Here is a 19,686-nt window from a genome sequence, read left to right as displayed (position 1 = left end):
ATTTGTTCAAATAAATAAACTAAAATGTCAGAATTGTCAAAATTCCATATCATATCATCTACATGGGGCGGCACCGTGGCACAGTGGGTAGCAGCCTGGCTTTGATTCCCTTTCTGTGTGTACTTGTGCATGTTCTCTCCCTGTATCTGCGTGGGTTTCCTCTGGGTGCTCCAGTTTCCTCCCACAGTCCAAATACGGCACATTAAGGCGAATTGAGTATTGGTTGAAATTACCCCCTAGGTGTGAGTATGTGAGGGGTATTGACAATGGATGGATAGATGGATGGATGGATGGAGGGATGGATGGAGGGATGGATGGATGGATGGATAATCTACGTGCTGGCAGATCACATCATAAAAAAGTCTATCAGCAGAAAAATATGTCTATAGCTATGGTAAATATGGGTCCAAGAAACTGTGTGTAAAATACATTTGTCTCAATTTTCAGGTCAGTTTGCCTGTGCAGTCTGACACAGTAGATGTTCTAGTGTCAGGCCTGTCTTTTAAGAATAGTCCGTGTGATATAGTAGCTCCCATCACCAAACTCCTAAAAGACATTTAAAGACACTTTAATCTTTTAATATTAATTTATACAGATCAGCCTGTTACTTACCTGTTTCCTTAGGGAGTGGCAGTGCGTGGGTCCCCCAGCTTTTATACCATTCATTGGGTAGGGGGAAATCTCTGGTGCAGGGGGGGGGTTCCAGTTGACATATGTAAAAAGAAGGAATGTTAATATAATTATATATATATATATATATATATATATATATATATATATATATATATATTGTGGCGTGAGGAGGCGGGGGAACCGTGGGTCCGCCCCACGCCGGAACTCACAGCCATGTCTGTCCCAGCCGGTGGGCATTCAGGACTGATTAAGCCGCCAGCTGGGACAGGCATAAAAACTCTGCCTCAGCTCACACTCGAGAGAGACTTGGACTTGAGAGGAGTGAGCTGAGGCCGCACGGACCTTTAAACTTAAACTAAGTGATTTATACAGACTCTAGAGCCCCATTGGGCCGAGTTATGTTAATTTGAGTTATTCTGGGTGTGGTGGAGGGCATTAAAAGAGAATAAAGGTATGATTTGAGTTCATTTAATCCCCGTGTCTGTGTATCTCTGTGTGCTTCCTCCTTCCGGGTCACAGTGGTCACGCCCCTAACCCCAGGAGCCTACCACAGTGGTGGAGAATGCGGAGAAGCTTGTTTATGACTTCCTCTTCAGTGCGAACATATCCTGCCCGAAATAAATCCTCCTCTAGTTCACCATAGAGTTTCTTCTTCCTAGTTCTCTCTTCAGGTTCATCCTAAAACTCAGGAGAACACCAAATCCACAGTAAATACTGTGTTTTCTCAGCAGACCACTGTGCATTCTCAGACACGCCCACAGATGTCTTCACGGTTCGTGCTGAGGAACCTAAACACAGCGAACCGGTTTAAAATTAGGTTCGCGAACCTGAACGGTGCCGGTTCCACGTCTGTGACAAAGCCCTAATAGTGAGACAATTCCTCACAAACTACAAACAAAGAGAATGGTGAATTAACAGGGGTGCTTGAAAGTGAACGCTTTAGATTTTCTGCATAAATACAACCTAAAGCATCATCAGAGTCCTAAAAGTAGAGGATCCAGTTAAATTGACTCAACCAAAATATTTTACTTTTTCATGTATTTATTGAGGAAAATTATCCAATTACACGTATATGTGAATGGCAAAAGTATGTAAACCTCTAGAATAAGCATTTAGTTTGAAGGTGAAATTAAAGTCAGGTGTTTTCAATCAATGGGATGACAATAAGGTGTGAGTGGGTGGAGCCTGTTTCATTTAAAAAAACAGGGATCTATCAAAGTCTGTTCTTCACAACATGTTTGTAGAAGTGTATCACGGCATAAAGAAAGGAGATTTCTGAGGACCTATGAAAAACAGTTGTGGATGTGCATCAGGCTGGAACAGATTACAAAAACATCTCTAAAGTGTTTGGACCCCAACAATCCAGAGTTGTGTAGAAATGGAGTAAGTTCAAGACCACTGTTACTCTCCTCAGGAGTGGTCGACTAACAAAGATCACTCCGAGAACAAGGCATATAATATTGGGCAAGGTCACAAAGCACACCAGGGTTACTTCTAAGCAACTGAAGGCCTCTCTCTCATTGGCTAAAGTTAATGTTGCACTAATTTAATAATGCACTGTCCGGAGAAAACTGAACACTATGGTGTGTATGGCAGGATTGCAGGAAAAAAAGCCACTTCTCTTAAGAAAGAACATTGCTGCTCGTCAAAGGTTTGCTAAAGATCACATGAACAACAAGAATTGAGACCAAACTAAACGATACTTATTCAGTTTCTATCATTGCTAATCTATACCATAATGCAGTGCGTTGCTGATGTGTCAGACGGCCTCCGAGCGACACAAACAAAGATGTTTTTTTTGTTTGGTCGTTCCCTAATCAGTTTACCATTCTGATCAAAGCTTGAAATTGGTGGATAATGAACAAATGACTGAGAACAGAGGAAAGTGGATTGTGGGAGATGGAGTCCTTAGAGTGGGACAGTGCCATGAAAGAGAAGGCAGAGAACACAAGAGTGACATAGTAAAAGTACAAGTACTGTATCACAAAATAACACATTTACAAGAGCAAAAACTCTACTGTACTGTAGCAAAATCATGAGTACTGTGTGGACTCTGTTTCCCATAATGCAATAACTAATCTTGTGACTTCCTCAACCAATCAGAACTCATTTAATCTCTGTCAATTAAACTCTCCTGATTACTAATCAACCTCAACTGTTTCTTAGTTTTTATTGTTCCTATTTTGCAAATGCCTATTTTTCTTCTGTTTTTTTTTTGTCTTTTGTTTTTTCCTTATTTGATACTTTCGCTGATCTTAGTTTGTTTAATGTTTGGCTTCTGATTTTTTTTATTTACCTGGACTGATTTTCTTAACTTCTCTTTTAAACTGCACATTTTATAATACATCTTACAGGTTGTTTTTTATCTGCAAGCGTTAGACTCACTCCCTGAATGTTCCATTACGCTGATAACCACAAAACCTGGAAATGAAGATTCTTATCTGTACGGTCTTTGGATGCTTTCATAAACGTATCTATTTCCTGGACACATCTTTGCATTTGTAGTTTCCTCATCAGTACTTTTCCCTCTCTTTACCATGTTGATGATATATTATTTTCTATCATATCGTTTTCCATTAAAAATAAAAAGGTAAAATAAATATTTGTGCTAAATCAGTGTTATTTAATCTGCTTTGGATTACCATTTTAGCTATTTTAGTAATGCCATTGGCTAAACAAACAGCACACACACACATTGTTGGCATCTATTTAAAAAAATGCTGTATGGAAAATTGCTGTATGACTTTGGCTGTATGTTTTAGCAGGTTAGTAATCTTCTCATAGCCCAGGCCATGTTTGTGGAGAACAAAAATTCTGTTTCTCACATCCTCAGAGAGTTTTTGGCCATGAAGTGCCATGTTCAATATCTACTGGCCCGTATGCGAGAATTGAACCCAACCCAATTTACACCTGAGACCTTGAACACTAATGAGTCACATGACACCAGGGAGGGAAAATGGCTGATTGGGCACAATTTAGCCATTTTCACTTAGGGGTGTGCTCAGTTGTTTTTCCAGCAGTTTAGACATAAATGGCTGTGTGTTGATTTATTTTGAGGGCACAGTAAATCTACACTGTTATTCAAGCTGTACACTGAATACTTTATATTGTATTAAAGTGTCATATCTTCAGTGTTGTCCCATGAAAATATAATACAATATTTATAAAATGTGAGAAGCAACTTCTTTACTAGTAGAAATAGTAATTCCAGATAGACAGTGTAATAATAATAATAATAATAATAATAATAATAATAAGAAGAAGAAGAAGAAGAAGAAGAAGAAGAAGAAGAAGTGTTTTTTTTTTTTTTGGAAACATGATGGCCTGGGCTTCCCAAAATCGTGTTAGCACAATAATGATATTGTGTTAAGATGATTTTAATACAGTAGGATGTTGCAGGAAATTCGGCCCAGGTCAGTCTAATTTGTTTATCAGCTCCGGCCTACATTTCTCCTAAAGCTATTTCAGCAACAACATCAGTTTCTTTCTCATTCAGCGTCCAGCACTTCATCAGGTAAGACCTCAGTCGTGTACTTCTCTAATTAACTGATCAGGGGTGGGTTTCCAAAAGTTTGTTAGCACAAAAATAATTCTTTAAATAAGCATCAATCGCAAGCATCACACTGAGCACTCTCTCTCTCTCTCTGTGTTAAGAGGTTTTTAAAGCTAAGATGTTTTTGAGGAACCAGGCCCAGATTAGTTGTGTGTAAAATCACTCTTTGTTTTAATCAGCTCTTCACCAGATATGTTGATACTATTCTTTGTAAATGCAATGTGAATTATTTCCTGCATTCTGTGCTTATAGTTTATATAAACTTCCATCTAATTGGTAAATGGATAAAATGAGTTCTGATTGGAATGTATGGAGACTGTAAACATTATCATGTGTTCTCCATGAATCCAGCAGATCTGATTAGAACAGCGTAACTAAAGGGAAAGGGCCAGAAGGAACCACAGACACATTGCAAACTGAAATATTAGCAAATGTTTTTGTATTATTGTCAGAATTTTATAATAATATACAACTTATTTCTTACATACCTTTCTTTGCTCTACGCAGTTAAAGCAAAGTGAAAGTGTCTTATTGCACTGGCAGATATTTTTGCTTGTTTAAAGCATTGTTTCTTGAATTTAATCGCCTATACAATAAGACACTTTTTGTAGATTAAATCAATTAAAACAAGTGCGTACAAGGAAGTTTAAAATAAGTTATTAATTCTAAAAAATAATACTTTAATAATCTCAAAATGAGAAATGTTACACATCTAGAATATATTTATAAGCATTTTATCTGCTAAGATATATATTTTTTTGTGAGATAATTTTTTAAGATGTAAGAGACCAGCCTGAAACACTGGCATCCCTTCACTGCAACGTCCACAAACCTGAGTGATTGTGTAGAAGCAGATCTCAGTTTACCTCAATTACCATGAACCCCTGGATCTGCCCAGGTTCTCCAAGCTGCAGAACCAGAACTGGTGGAGTCAGACCACGTGTCGTGTTTTCATTGGTGGAAAACTGTAGTGTTATTTTTTTTTCCATGGGAAAAGATAAATAAGGCTGATTTGGTACCACTTTAAAATGAGGCTCCTTTATTAAGGGTTTATAAATTGTTTACGAAGGCGTTTACTAATGGTTATTAATTAGGTTATAAATCATTATTAAGCAGTTACAACCCAGAAATAGAAAGGGCAACAGAAGCCTGCCATATACCAGATAGTGATTCCACAATAATTCATTTGTACGTACTGTATCTTTCTTTGTCTTTTCTATCAGGCATCATTAACATTTCTGTTAATAACTTTATTTATTTAGCTGTAATAACATATTAAATGCCTGAACTGGTTTTCTTTATCATTTTATGTAATGGTCATTTTATTTTCATTGTTGTGCTTTCTACTATGTGTTTAATAAGTGTTTATTAATGTTTTAAACTATTTACAACTTAGTTTATAACCATCAATTATCTTCTTTTTAAACCCTTTATAAAGGAGCCTTATTTAAAGTGGTACTGCTGATTTTATCTGTTAATATTTATATATATAAGCAGTGTTGAGCACTGGGAAAAAAAAAAAAAAATTGTGCTACTGAAACCTCCTCTGGATTTTAGATGATACACATGTTTATGAGGTGTGATGTCATTAATATAATTTCCATATGCTTTAAAATATGGTATAACTTTTCTATGGTATTTAATAGCGTTTCATTTTCCAGCAGGACTTAGCACACTGCCCACACTGCCAAAAGTACCTTAAAAATATTCCAAATTTTTGGTGCTGCCACTATAATCACTCTTTCCCCTCATCACCCTAGGGCAGGGGTATTTAATTAGAATTCAGTACGGTCCAGATAGAGAAAATTCCGGACCATGGTCATTTTTAACTTGTGTTGTGATCCAGTGCTATATCCTGTATACTGAAGAAACCTAGTAGTTCTGTCAGTTACAAGTACTATTAATTATATTTCAAGAATATTTATTGTTTTAAATAGGCCTGTCACAATAATTACAAAATAAACACCCTCAATAATTTAATTCTATTTGATTTTATTTATATAAGATTTAGGCCTGCCTGTCATGATAATTTCATAAATGACAAATCGTACAATATATGGAGAAATGTCCAGAATATCAGCTTTGTTTAATAACAGCAGTTTTATTTAATTTAATATTATTACTGTTATTATGTTTTATAAATGTAGTATTTCAATTTCTTTTTCTGGTGCGCACCATCTGAATTATCCTTTCTCGCTTTATTCTCCGACTGCTGCTTCTCACTGTGTACTTTGCCTGTGTGGCTCAGCGCTCCCGCATCTGCACAGATCTGATTGGAAGAGGAGAGCGTTTGGTGATCTTACACCACACGTGATTGGTCTGTGAGTTTACTGCGCCCCAAAGCACATATTCCGTAAAGACAAGAAAAGTTCTGCCACTTTAAATGAACACGGTCAGAATGAAATCCTTCTCAGTAGTTTATCGGTTTGGGTCCACATTGGACACCCTTGGGTGATGTCACTCTGTACAAGGCGTCTGTGAGCTGATGTATCGGAAGCGAGAGCTCTGTGATGCTGCTCTGTAATGCTACATCAGCAGCAGCTCGAAAGAGACAGAGTCTGATTTCACATGTATCAGAGGAGGCATGTGCTGTTTTCACCCTCCTGGTGTGTTTGGGCATCACTAGTGATAGGTGGAGTCCTAATGAGTGGGTTGGGCATTTGACTGTGTGAATTGGGGAGAAAATGGGAAAAAGTTAAATTATTATTTAATAATTATTTAAACAAATATTCTAATTTTCGGGTTTTCATAGGCTGTAAGCCATAATCATCAACAATAAAAGAAATAAATGCTTAAAATAGATCACTCTGGGTGTAATACATCTATATAATATATGAGTTTCACATTTTGAACTGAATTACTGAAATAAAGTAACTTTTCAATGATATTAATTTTTTTGAGATGCACCTGTAAATGTACAGTTTTTAAGAAGAAGTCTGAAGTAGCTAGCAAACAGAGGAGAAACAATATGCTCATCTGATCAACACTTACATAGCATGTGAAAGAGGAGGTTTCTTCACCATCGGCAGGTGTTCCGTCTGACGATCACAAAAACCTCCAAATGCTGCTCAACTAGAATAGAGTTACTGATCACAATAAATACCAATATGACCTGTAATGTTTCATTACCCTCTCTTATCTTTTATATTTATTTCTCCTTTTCAGATCTCCTGACTGCAGTCTAGAACAGTTCTAATGTTATATGTTAAACCCACACGCCACTGATTCTGGTGGAAGTGTTTGGTGAAAATATGGCAACCATCCTGATCTTCCTCTTCCTGGTCCTCTTCCCAGGTACATCTCTACTTATTATCAATTACTTTGATACAACATGGATACCATTTTGACCAGACTCTTTATCATTATTGAATCATAAACACTGACCTTAACTGAGGAAAGTGAGACCTGCAGTTCTGTAAATGTTGTTCTGGGTTCTTTTGTGACCTCCTGGATGAGTTGTCCATGCCTTTTTGGAATAGTTTTGATTGGCTGGCCATTTCTGGGAAGATGCACCAGTGTTTAATGTTTTCTCTATTTGTGAATAATAAGAGCCCCAAAGCCTTAGAAACTTTGTAACTTTGTAAACTTTTTCAGATTAATAGATGTCAATGACTTTGTTTATGAATTTCTTCAGATCAGGGCATAAGGTGTCGCTTTTTGAGATCTTTAGCTGCTACATGTCATCAGACAGGTTCTATTTAAGAGATTTCTTGATTCTTCAGGTCTGGTAGTAATCAGGCCTGGTTGTGGTTAGTAGTGAAATTGAACTCAGATTTCTAAAAGTGTGATTAATTCACAGTTCATTTATGGGCTAGATAGTTTTTTAACTTAATAAATAAAATCATAATTTAATAAAGTGCTTTTTATATTTACTCTGATATTTGTCTGATATTAAAGTTTGTTTGATAATCTGAAAAATGTAAGTATGACCAAAAATGCAAAAAAATTCTTTAAGGGGGCAAATACTTTTCATGCCCGTGTCTATATAATATATATTTAAATAACAAATAAAAAGAGACCACTTAAAACTGAAGCATGTCTTTTTGTTACCAAATTGAAAACCTCTGGAATATAATCAAGAGGAAGATGGATGATCACAAGCCATCAAACCAAACTGAACTGCCTGAATTTTTGCACCAGGAGTAAAAGCATAAAGTTATCCAAAAGCAGTGTGTAAGACTGATGGAGGAGAACATGCCAAGATGCATGAAAAAAAAAACCAGGGTTACTCCACCAAATATTGATTTCTGATTCTTTAAACTTTTTGAAATTTATTATTTGAGGTCTGAAAGCTCTGCATATTTTTTGTTATTTCAGCCATTTCTCATTTTCTGCAAATAAATGCTCTAAATGAAAGTATTTTTATTTGGAATTTGGGAGAAATGTTGTCAGTAGTTTATAGAATAAAACAACAATGTTCTTTTTACTCAAATACACAGTACAGCCCAAAAGTTTGGACACACCTTCTCATTCAATGCGTTTTCTTTATTTCATATTCATGACTATTAACATTGTAGATTCTCACTGAAGGCATCAAAACTATGAATGAACACGTGTGGAGTTTTATACTTAACAAAAAAGGTAAAATAACAAAAAAAAATCAAGTTTCTTCAAATTAGCCACCCTTTGCTCTGATTACTGCTTTGCACACTCTTGGCATCATTCTCTCAATGAGCTTCAAGAGGTAGAGTCACCTGAAATGGTTTTCCAACAGTCTTGAAGGAGTTCCCAGAGGTGTTTAGCACTTGTTGCCCCTTTGCCTTCACTCTGTGGACCAGCTCACCCCAAACCATCTGGATTGGGTTCAGGTCCGGTGTCTGTGGAGGTCAGGTCATTTTTTGTTAAGTACATAAAACTCCACATGTGTTCATTCATAGTTTTGATGCCTTCAGTGAGAATCTACAATGTAAATAGTCATGAAAATAAAGAAAAAGCATTGAATGAGAAGGTGTGTCCACACTTTTGGCCTGTACTGTACACCTTTAAATAGCAAAATCAGAGAAACTGATTCAGAAACTGAAGTGGTCTCTTAATTTTTTCAAAACTGTATATGTGTATAGCTGTCGTAATATAAAAAAAGTGCTGATTAATCGCACAAAACAATGAACTTTTAACAACGGATATTTAAATGTAAAATAAAATAATTAATGTAAAATAATTACAGTGGAATCTTATTTATATCCAAATATGTTTGTTTAATCGTATCTTATTAACTCTAAACACATATTGTTCTTTGTAAACATGTTTAAATACTCTTAGAATTTTAAAAAGTTACAATAGTAATGCAAAATATGAAAAATAAAGAAGTAAAGATTATTCTTAAGAAGATAAATGTGTTGAAAAACTTCACAGAAGCAGCAATGTGTGTAGGTGTGAGACAGAGTATCCATGTTTAATTAATATTCTGAAATAAATAAAGAGTATCTTTTTGATATTTGATATACCCTGAACTTCTCAGCAGTAGCAAAATACCAAAAGAGAAAAAAGAATATCTCATAAGGCTCTGTAAAAAGAGTGAATTACAGCAGGATGTTTGCATCTCATTCTTCAGCTTTTTAATCAGGGCTGGTATTTTTTATTTTTATGAAGCAACATTTTAACATATTTCAGCTATTAATATAAAAACTGTTTTAGAGTGTAGATACTCTTTAAGACATATTTGAGCAGCCTAGATTCTAATAAAGTAATTACAGCTGGCATGTGTGACCATCTTCTGTAATAAAAACTTTTTAAAAGTTGAGTAGCGCCCCTTTGTGGCTGACAATAAAGAAGCTATCTACACCAAATAAATATAAATATAATTTCCGAGGATTTTATCATTCCACTCTGGAGCTCTAGAGCTGAACACAGCTAGCTACAGCTGAGGTCTGATTGTTTACTGCTAGTCTGAATTAAAAGCTTTCCCAGTAGACTTTTACCTTCAAGCTGAATATCTCCATACAAATGCCTTTATCAATAATCATAAAATATCTACAAATAAACAAAACAGAATAAACATGGCGGGACATTAGTTCAGATGTACTCTTGAACACATCATACATCCACCAGTTGTTAATCTTATATTAACTACAGAACTTTTCTCCACAGACTTTTCTTCTGCAGAACAAAGTCCTCTCAGAACTTTCCATCTCATTGAGAAGAATATGAATCAGTCTGAAGCTCGAGCAGCTTGTAGAGAGAACTACACTGATCTGGTCACTGTGTGCAGTGAAGAAGAGAACACTGCACTGATTAATCTGATCAACACTCTGCCTGCAAACAGTAAAGTCTTGTTTGGTCTTCAGCGCAGTCAGTTCAGTTCTAAATGGTCTAATGGTGATGAAGTTACATTCAGTGCTCTGACTGGAAGCTGTGGGCCAAAGCCCTGCTGTGCTGCTATGAAGACTAATGCATCCTGGGACAATATAACGTGCACAGAGAAAAGAAACTTCATGTGTTATAAACAAGGTAAATACTGATTATTAACTATCAATATTTCAACAGTATTAACTCAGATTTTTTCAGACAGCTTCATAATTCAGTGTTAATATGTTCACTCTTTCTCCTCTACAGATCAGACTGACCTCACCTTCAGCTATCACCTGATCACTGAGAATAAGACCTGGTATGAAGCTCAGAGTTACTGCAGGAAGAACTACACTGATCTGGTCAGCATCAGAGATCAGGAGCAGAATGAAGCAGTGAAGATAGCAGGGATGAAGAGCAGTGATTCCTTCTGGATTGGTCTGCTGCGTGATGACTGGGAGTGGGCTGATGGAGGAAGATCTGCTTACAGAAACTGGAACACTGGTTACCCTCGAACAACATCAACACCACCAAACTGTACACAGCTGACTGCGAATGGGAAATGGCTAAATGTGCCATGCAATAATACTGTGGATGCTGTTCTGTGCTACAACAGTAAGTCCTGACTTCACTCTCTATAACTCTCTCAGCAGTGTTCAGTATCATCTATATAAAACACTGTATGTAAATTAAAGCTTCATTTTGTATTTTTTCTGTCTCTGTCAGCATCTGTTAATGTCAGTGATGACCGTAGGAGTAGGATGAGCGGCACTCTGAACTACTGTAAGAAAGGTAACAGGACTGATCTTCTACATGTTGATTCAGACTTTGACACTAAAGCTCCTGGTTTTGGTGAGAAAGGAAAGATTTGTGTACTATAAACCACTTTAGAGGGAGATCACCGGAGCCTCCACTCACCCACCAGTGCTGTGCTGTAGACAGTAGGCACAGAGCAAGGCTTGTACTGCATTATCAGATGTAGATTTTAGAAAATAAAATATATATTTAAAAAATCATATTTGAGGCCAAATACAGTGTATCTTCCCTGAGTCCTTCATTCCATTATAGAATATATATATTTAAACAAAAAACAACTGAGGCCCTCTAGTGGTTGTTTTTTATAAAACAAGTTCAATAGTAATTAGTATTTAGTATTAATCATCTATAATAAAGTCTAAACACTGTATTGATAATCGATCACAATTGAAATGCTGATTTGACTCTATTACTTTATTACTGTTGTCTATAATCATGGACTAAAGCTGCGCAGCTAAATCTGAATTTTATCTGTGCTTTATTTCATGTTTTTAAGTTATGTTCAGACATAGAGTACCAGTCAAAAGGACACACTTTCTAATTTAATGTTTTTATTTGTACATTGTAAATGAATACTGAAGTCATCCAGAACAAGGAACACATAATGAATCATGTAGTAAAACGTATTAAACAAACCAAGATACTATGTGAATCATTTAGCATCTCTTATCTGGGGTTAAGCTGTTAACTTTCAGTTTCTGAGGCTGGTAACTCTGATCAACTTATCCTGTGCAACAGAGAAAACTCTTGCTCTTCCTTACCTGGGAAGGTCCTGATGAGAACCAGTTTCATCATAATGTTTTTGATGATCTTTGCGAGGATAGTTTTAACGTTCTTGAAATTTTTTCATCATTTTTTCTTTAAGAACTTTTTTTTTCTTTACTTAGTTGATTAGTTCTTGCTGAAAATGGATTAGAGCATTACTCAAATAGAGCTATTCACTGTACACCAACTCTACCTCTTCACAACTGCACAACTGATGCTCTCAAACATTAAGACGCAAAACAAAATCATGTAATTAACTCTTGACAAGTTCAGCACAGCTGTTATCTGAAAGCCTGAATTCCAGGTGACTCTACCTCAAAAAGCTGACTGAGAAAATGACAAGATTTACAAAATTGTCATCTAAACAAGTGGGGCTACTTTAAATAATCTAATTTTACAATTTAAACAAATTCTGGTTTGTTAACACAAAATAATTCCATATGGTTTTCTTTAAATATTAAAAATACTTTTGACTGGTAGTGTACAGTATTAAAACCCAATCAATCGAGTCTATTAGAGACTACTTAACAGCTCCACCTGGTTTACAGAGCGTCTTGTCTTTTGGTCTGCAGTTAGCACCATGCTAATTGGTTGTGCATTTGTACCTAGAACTTGTTAACTACTTCAGCCTCAAGTGTAAAACTCAAGAAGTAAACTTACAAGTTTTCACCAGCAAGCATTTGCTTTGGCTGATTTGAATTAAATATAATACCTTTAGAATGAAGGTAAAAGTAAATGTCTACATGAGTAATTATAAAATATGGTGTACAACATGCTACTGGGCAAACTTTCCCGCCCTGATGGAGCACAATAAATTTGGTGGCTGTCAAAATATAGACACTCTCTAGGACTTGGATAGGAATAAATGGAAGGAACAAGGGATGAAAAAATTACAAATAGATGAGTGTAGGCCGATATGTGGATAAGAACTTATTACTAGACCTTCCTTGAAGATGTATTGGCAGTTTGTTGGCTGTCAATGTTAAAGAGTTAACAGAAGCAATTAATTTGGAATCAGTAGCACGTTATTATACGTTATACGTTTTATAATGCAACTAATTACACCACCAAGTTTGACATCAACTTCTGCCATAATCTGCCCCGCCCCATCCAATGCAAAATTGTTTTTATGGAGTCGTTCGCTCGTGGTGAGAACGTGATCCAGTCTCGATCCGACCCAGCTATCAAATATACTTTTTTTTTTTAATTAAGCTAAACTGCTGATTAGGTGCATTTTAATCTGATATATTAGCCAGATAATATACTACTATTAACAAATGCTGTCTCTGCTGCTTCATGCTGTTTACACACTAAGCGGTGGTATGTGCTGCATTCACTGCTCACATCTGCGCTGCATGTCCCATTGAAAACACTGTGTTTGAAAGTAAAGCTGCAGATTTTCAGTGTTCTGTGTTAAATCAGCTTCACACTGCACAGATATACGAGCTGGAACACAGAATCTTCTCACTATATTTACTTTCTTGCTCCCGCGCCAGACAGCTCTGACCAATCAGAGAAGACAATGTGCTCGAGTGGTTTATTGGTGTGCATTTTGGTGTGTTTAGATTTTTACCTGTATGAAACCAAACCAAACAGAGAGAGAAACACTCCAAATAAACAAACTCATCAACTGATTCAGACCATAGAAACCAAATACACATGTGAAAACACCCTTTAATACTCAGTTAATTAAGTTCTAATTCAGAAATCCTTACAATCAAGCTGAGATGTTTACAATAAAGACAAAAAAATGTTCCTTAATTCAATTTATTATACATTCTTTATTCCAGCGCCCCACATTGGCTTTATCTCCCCTCAAACATACAGATATATACTAGTATTAAAACTGACACCACTAATATAAATGTAATTGTATTTTATGTTTCTTACATTCATTCTTTAATTTAAATATCCACTATGAAAACTTAAGAAGAACCAGTGCGATTAATCATAGAGTTCATCACAAAGATCATCACATCACAATATTCACACACATCACATCTAAACCCTTTAATTTCTGTTCTGCTTCATTAACTACAGAACGTTTCTCCACAGTCTTTTCTCCTGCAGAACAAAACAATTCTCGCACAACTTTCCATCTCATAGAGAAGAACCTGACTCAGTCTGAAGCTCGAGCAGCTTGTAGAGAGAACTACACTGATCTGGTCACTGTGTATAATGATGAAGACATCACTGCACTGATCAGACTGACTGGTATCGGCTCTGCATGGACTGGTCTGTACAGGAACCAGTCCAGTGTAAAATGGTCTAATGGTGATGACGTTATATTTAGAAAACAGGAGACTGGAGACTGTGGCTCATGGCCCTGTTGTTCTACTATGTTGGCTGGTGGTTCATGGGACAAAATTCAGTGTACAGAGACAAGAAACTTCATGTGTTACAAACAAGGTAAATACTGACTATAAACTACAGATATTTCAATTGTATTAATTCTGAACTATTTTTTAAATGCAAAGTTTTCATTGCTTTCCCTCCACAGATCAGACTAACCCCAGTTATTATCTGATCACTGATCAGTCTCTGACCTGGTATGAAGCTCAGAGTTACTGCAGGAAGATCTACACTGATCTGGTCAGCGTCAGAGATCAGGAGCCAAATGAAGAAGTGAAGAAAGAAGGGATGAAGACAAAAGATCCCTTCTGGATTGGTCTGCTGTGTGATGACTGGCAGTGGGCTGATGGAGGAAGATCTGCTTACAGAAACTGGTGGGACAATCACCCTAAACCTTCTCCAGCAGACTGTGTGAAACTGGTATCAGGAAAAATGTATTCAGTGCCGTGCAGTAATACTGGATCTGCTCTGTGCTACAGCAGTAAGTCCTGACTTCACACACTATCAATAAATCATATCACTGCAGAACATCAAAGTTTGTTAGTAATCCGATTAATGTGTTTGCAAAATCTGGGGTAATCAGAAAATCAGAAAAGTCAGTAAAAATGGGATTTTTGCTTTGCCACCTGTCAATAAGATCACAGAATAACGTCATGTTTTTTTTATATAAAAAAAAAATTAATATAAACATACATCAACTAGAACAGTGGTTACTAGTACTATCAAACCTGACGCCATCAGTCTGCCTGCTCTACTTCCTGTTACTCCTAAAGGCTCTAACTCCCAGCATGCTCAGCCTGGACTACAATGACGCTGCCGTCGTGCTTTGCCTCTCCTGATTACTGATTGGTTGATTACTTGATTACTCCCAGGTGTCTCTATGTATTTAAGGCCTATTGTTCCTCTCCCATGTTGGAAAAAATCTATAGTTTCCATCTGTTTTTATTCCTTACATTACATTTGTTTGTGTTTATTGCTGTATCTGTTAGAACCTGTAGGTTATATAAGCCTACACTTCAGTCCTTCACTCTCAGAACTAGTTTTAGAATTATTAACATCACCTTCACTGAACGCCACAAGATCAATATAAGCTAGAACACACTGTAGTTTATTGCTTGGCACTCTTGTCGTTTACCTCTGTCTAAATTCTTAAATAGGAATACTGTATTAACCAAAAACAATAACCAAACAACTTACCATACTACATACTTACAGACTACAAAAAGTGGGCAAGCTCCACACAACAGGTGAAGAAGAGTTGGTAAAAGATATGACGACATGTATATGTGTGGATTTACACGTCTAGCTTCCTGTGTATGAATACCGTATTTTTGCCTTGTGTATGAAAATAGACCAGAAAATAGATGTTTATTGATAGTGCGTCTTATAATCCGGTGTGAAAAACACAGTAAGCATGTGTGCGGTTCATGTGATCCAGTGAAATGGCCTTTAGGTGCTGTCCACAGGACAACTAGAAGTTATTCACTCCATACATTTGGCCTTTATGGCAGAGTGGCAAGAAGAAAAGCTTGATATGTTTGTAATAATAGCTAAATTAGTTTAAAGCTTTAAATAAATAACTTTTTATTTTTATTTATTTATTTACTTTAAATTTTTCTGTAAAAGCCTCTGTAGTTTGTTAGAGAATACTAGTGAATAAACAGCATCATGAAAGCTGAAGAACTCACCAGACAGGTCAGAGACAAAGTTGTAGAGGAGTTCAAAGCAGAGTTAGAGACCAGGGAGAACACTAATCAGAGATGCAGCCAAAAGGTCCATGGTAACAATAGAGGAGCTGCAGAAATCCACAGTGTAGACGAGGAAATCTGTCCACAAGACAACTAGAAGTTGTGCACTCCACAAATCTGGAAAAGTGGCAAGAGAAAAAAACTTAATATTTTTGCAAAAATAGTTCAATTAGTTGAACGCTCTGAATAAACCATACTTAAAAAAAAATATATATATTGTGTTATTTAACAAAGAATTTCTCCACTTAAACAGGCAACACTCTTCCAACTACTACAAGTGAAGCCATAGAAGGAACCCACACATCCCCAAGGATCAGCACAGAAGACAAGGTTCCAGGTACATATGTGCACAATTTCCCTGATACACCTAGGAGTTACAGTTTTGGCTCATGTCCCAGTGTCCATTCTTTTGCAAAAAAGAATAAGTCTCCGAAAAACCTTAATATTTTTACAAAAATAGTTAAAACATCTAAATAAGACATGCATTAAATATTGTTATTTAACCTAGAATTCTTCCACTTAAACAGGCAGCACTCTCCCAACTGCTACAAGTGAAGCACTAGAAGGCACCCACTCTTCCCCAAAGATCAGCACAGAAGACAAGGTTCAGGGTACATATGTGCACATTTTTACAGATGTCTTCATTCTTTATCTAATGAGTTTTTCATTGTTCTGTGAAGGCCTCAGGGGTTTGTTAAAGAACACCCATGAACAAACTGTCACGGATAAGGGTGGAGAGGATGGACGTAAATGCAAACATAACTTTAATAATATCAAACAGAAAGCTACAGCAAATAAAACAGAAAGCAAACACGGGAAAACGCAAAACCAGAATACAAGACTGAAATAACTAAAATAACAAAGATGAAATCAAATAAATATCAAAACTAAGAAAACAGTAACACTAGAATCAGAAACCAACATGACATATACACAACATGGTAGCACACAAAAGACTCCAAAAGGAACATTGAAACAGAGGGGCTTAAATAGACAAGGAGAGTGAGGAACACCTGGGCCAGGATAATGAGGGGGCGGGGTTACAAACAAGACACAAGGTGAGAACACTGATGGCTAGGGTGGAGACAGGGACCAAAACACAACAGAAGCACATGGCTGGGAACATGACAGGAGCACAAGGGAACAAATGAGGGGAAAAACACAGGACAGATACAGGCTAATATGTGACACAAACGGCATCACAAAAGCCAAAGAACTCAGTAAAAAGATCAGACACAAACTTGTGGAGAGTGTAGATCAGGGTTAGTATATAAAAACATATCCCAAGCTTTCAAACATCCCAAGGAGCACTGTTCAATCCATCATCCAAAAATGGAAAAAGTTTTCTACAACTACAAACCTGCCAAGACATGTCCATCAACACAAACTGACAGATTGAGCAAAGTAAATACTGGTCAGAGAAGCAGTCAAGAGGCCCATGGTCACTCTGAAGGAGCTGAAGAAATCAACAGCTTAGGAGGGAGAGTCTGTCCACAGGACAAATAGAAGTCGTGCACTCCACAAATCTGGCCTTATGGAAGAGTGGCAGGAAAAAAAAGCTCTAAACAAACCACTTTTTTATTATTAATTATTTAACCTAGAATCCTTCCACTTAAACAGAAAGCACTCTACCAACTGCTACAAGTGAAGCCCGAGAAGGCACCCACACTTCCCCAAGGATCAGCACAGAAGACAAGGTTCAGGGTACATATGTGCACATTTTTACTGATGTTTTCATTCTTTATTCAATGGGGTTTTCTTGGTTCTGTGAGGGCCACAGTGGTTTGTTAGAGAGCACTAGTGAACAAACTGCATCATGAAAGCTGAAGAACTCACCAGACAGGTGAAAGACAAAGTTGTGGAGAAGTTTAAAGCAGGGTTAGGTTATTAAAATACATCCCTAGCTTTGTGCATCCCTAAGGAGCACTGTTCAAACCTCCATCTAAAAATTGAGAAGTATTCTTCAACTGCAAACCTGCCAAGACATGTCCATCCACTCAAACTGACAAATCTGTCCACAGGACAACAAGACTTTATGTACTCCACAAATCTGAGTGCCAAGAAGAAAACCATTGTTGAAGGAAAGACATAAGAAGTGCTGTTTTCCACAAGCCATGTCAGAGACACAGCAAACATGTGAAAGAAGGTCCTAAGGTTAGATTAAACCATGGTTTAACTTTGTGGCCTGAATGCAAAGTGTTGTGTGTGGCAAAAAGTAACTCTGCTCATCTACATGAACACATCCTCCACGCTGTGAAACATGCTGGTGGCAGCATCATGCTTTGGCGAAGCTGTGCTTTAGCAGAGACAGGGAAGCTGGTCAGATTTAATGGGAAGATGGATGGAGCTAAATACAGACAAATCCTGGAAGAAAACCTGTTTGCTAAGTGCGGACCACGCCTTATAGAAGTAGAAAAGGAAGAAAAAGGGGAGGGAACTCGGGGAAATTTGGGCTGGAGTTCTGAACTGCGTGCTGAAGAAGCGTGCAGTTATATCCCCCCCTTTTTATTTAATGAGAAGTGGAAGAGTAGAAAAAAGGGGGTTGTTGGGGAGGAGGTGGGTTGCGAAGTTTTCGTCACGAGAGATAGTTAGTTAGGGGAGGTATTTATAGGACGGTTGATTGATACGGGGTGGAGTTAGAACGTAGAGTTCGGGCGTGGTCCTTCTCCCAAACTTTTGTTATTACATAACATCATTTTGCTAAGTGCGGACCACGCCTTATAGAAGTAGAAAAGGAAGAAAAAGGGGAGGGAACTCGGGGAAATTTGGGCTGGAGTTCTGAACTGCGTGCTGAAGAAGCGTGCAGTTATATCCCCAAAATATGGAGCTTATAATGAAGCTAGTTTGAGATGAGCCTGTCTCGAATCGTCTGGTTTGGAACGGATGTATAAGTGGTACGCCTGAGAAGACCACCGTCCGAGAAGCTTGATGACGTGCTCGGGGATTCCTTGTCTGGAGGCGTTGGATGCTGCACCGATGCGGAATGAGTGGGCGGAGAATTGGTCTGGTGAGTAACCGTTGACTGAAAGGATGAGGCGGAAATGTGTGTGGAACCAGTGCCTTGTGATTATACTACCAGATTCCGTAGTGAACGGAGGATCCGAAGGTGATGCTTGTTGAGAGAGCCGGAGATTTAGGTGGTGGACGAGTGGTTCGTACGGGCTGAGGGGTGAGTCAAGTTTAAACAGATGGAGGATCGTGGTTTTGCCAAGTTGGTCAGTTTTGCTTCGCTTGATTTTAGAGGTGAGAGTATCCGAGTCCGGGATGCTGAGATCTGATATGAGGGGGTATGAAAAGGAGTTGTGGGAGATTTTAAGTGAAGTGAATTCTGAGCATCTGAGGAATCCGACGTATGCCAGGAGAAATAGCGATTGGAGCGTGGAGGATGTTGTCGGAGGGTAAAAGCCTGATCGGAGGGTTTGAATGCAACGATGGAGGATTTCTGGTGAGATGGGAGCTCGTTCGTGTGAGGATGGAGTTTCTGATTTTTGGATTCCTTTCAGGAGAAGGGAACTTTGAGGGTGATTAGAGGAA

At 37.5% G+C, this 19,686-nt stretch overlaps 1 protein-coding gene across 1 annotated transcript in view; it reads left to right on the top strand.

Annotated features, from left to right (window-relative positions):
• The window catches only part of LOC125780502 (macrophage mannose receptor 1-like), a 116,956-nt gene that overhangs the window by 11,155 nt on the left and 86,115 nt on the right, over positions 1-19,686 (top strand). The window contains exon 2 of the mRNA XM_049478424.1: positions 10,274-10,633. Coding sequence (XP_049334381.1) covers positions 10,274-10,633 — 360 coding nt within the window. The remainder of the gene's footprint in view (positions 1-10,273; positions 10,634-19,686) is intronic.

The sequence above is a fragment of the Astyanax mexicanus genome, chromosome 4, assembly GCF_023375975.1.
Source record: "Astyanax mexicanus isolate ESR-SI-001 chromosome 4, AstMex3_surface, whole genome shotgun sequence".
NCBI classification, from domain to species: domain Eukaryota; kingdom Metazoa; phylum Chordata; class Actinopteri; order Characiformes; family Acestrorhamphidae; genus Astyanax; species Astyanax mexicanus.
The sequence above is the reverse complement of the archived record's forward strand: the minus strand, read 5'-3'. Positions and strand labels throughout refer to the sequence as shown.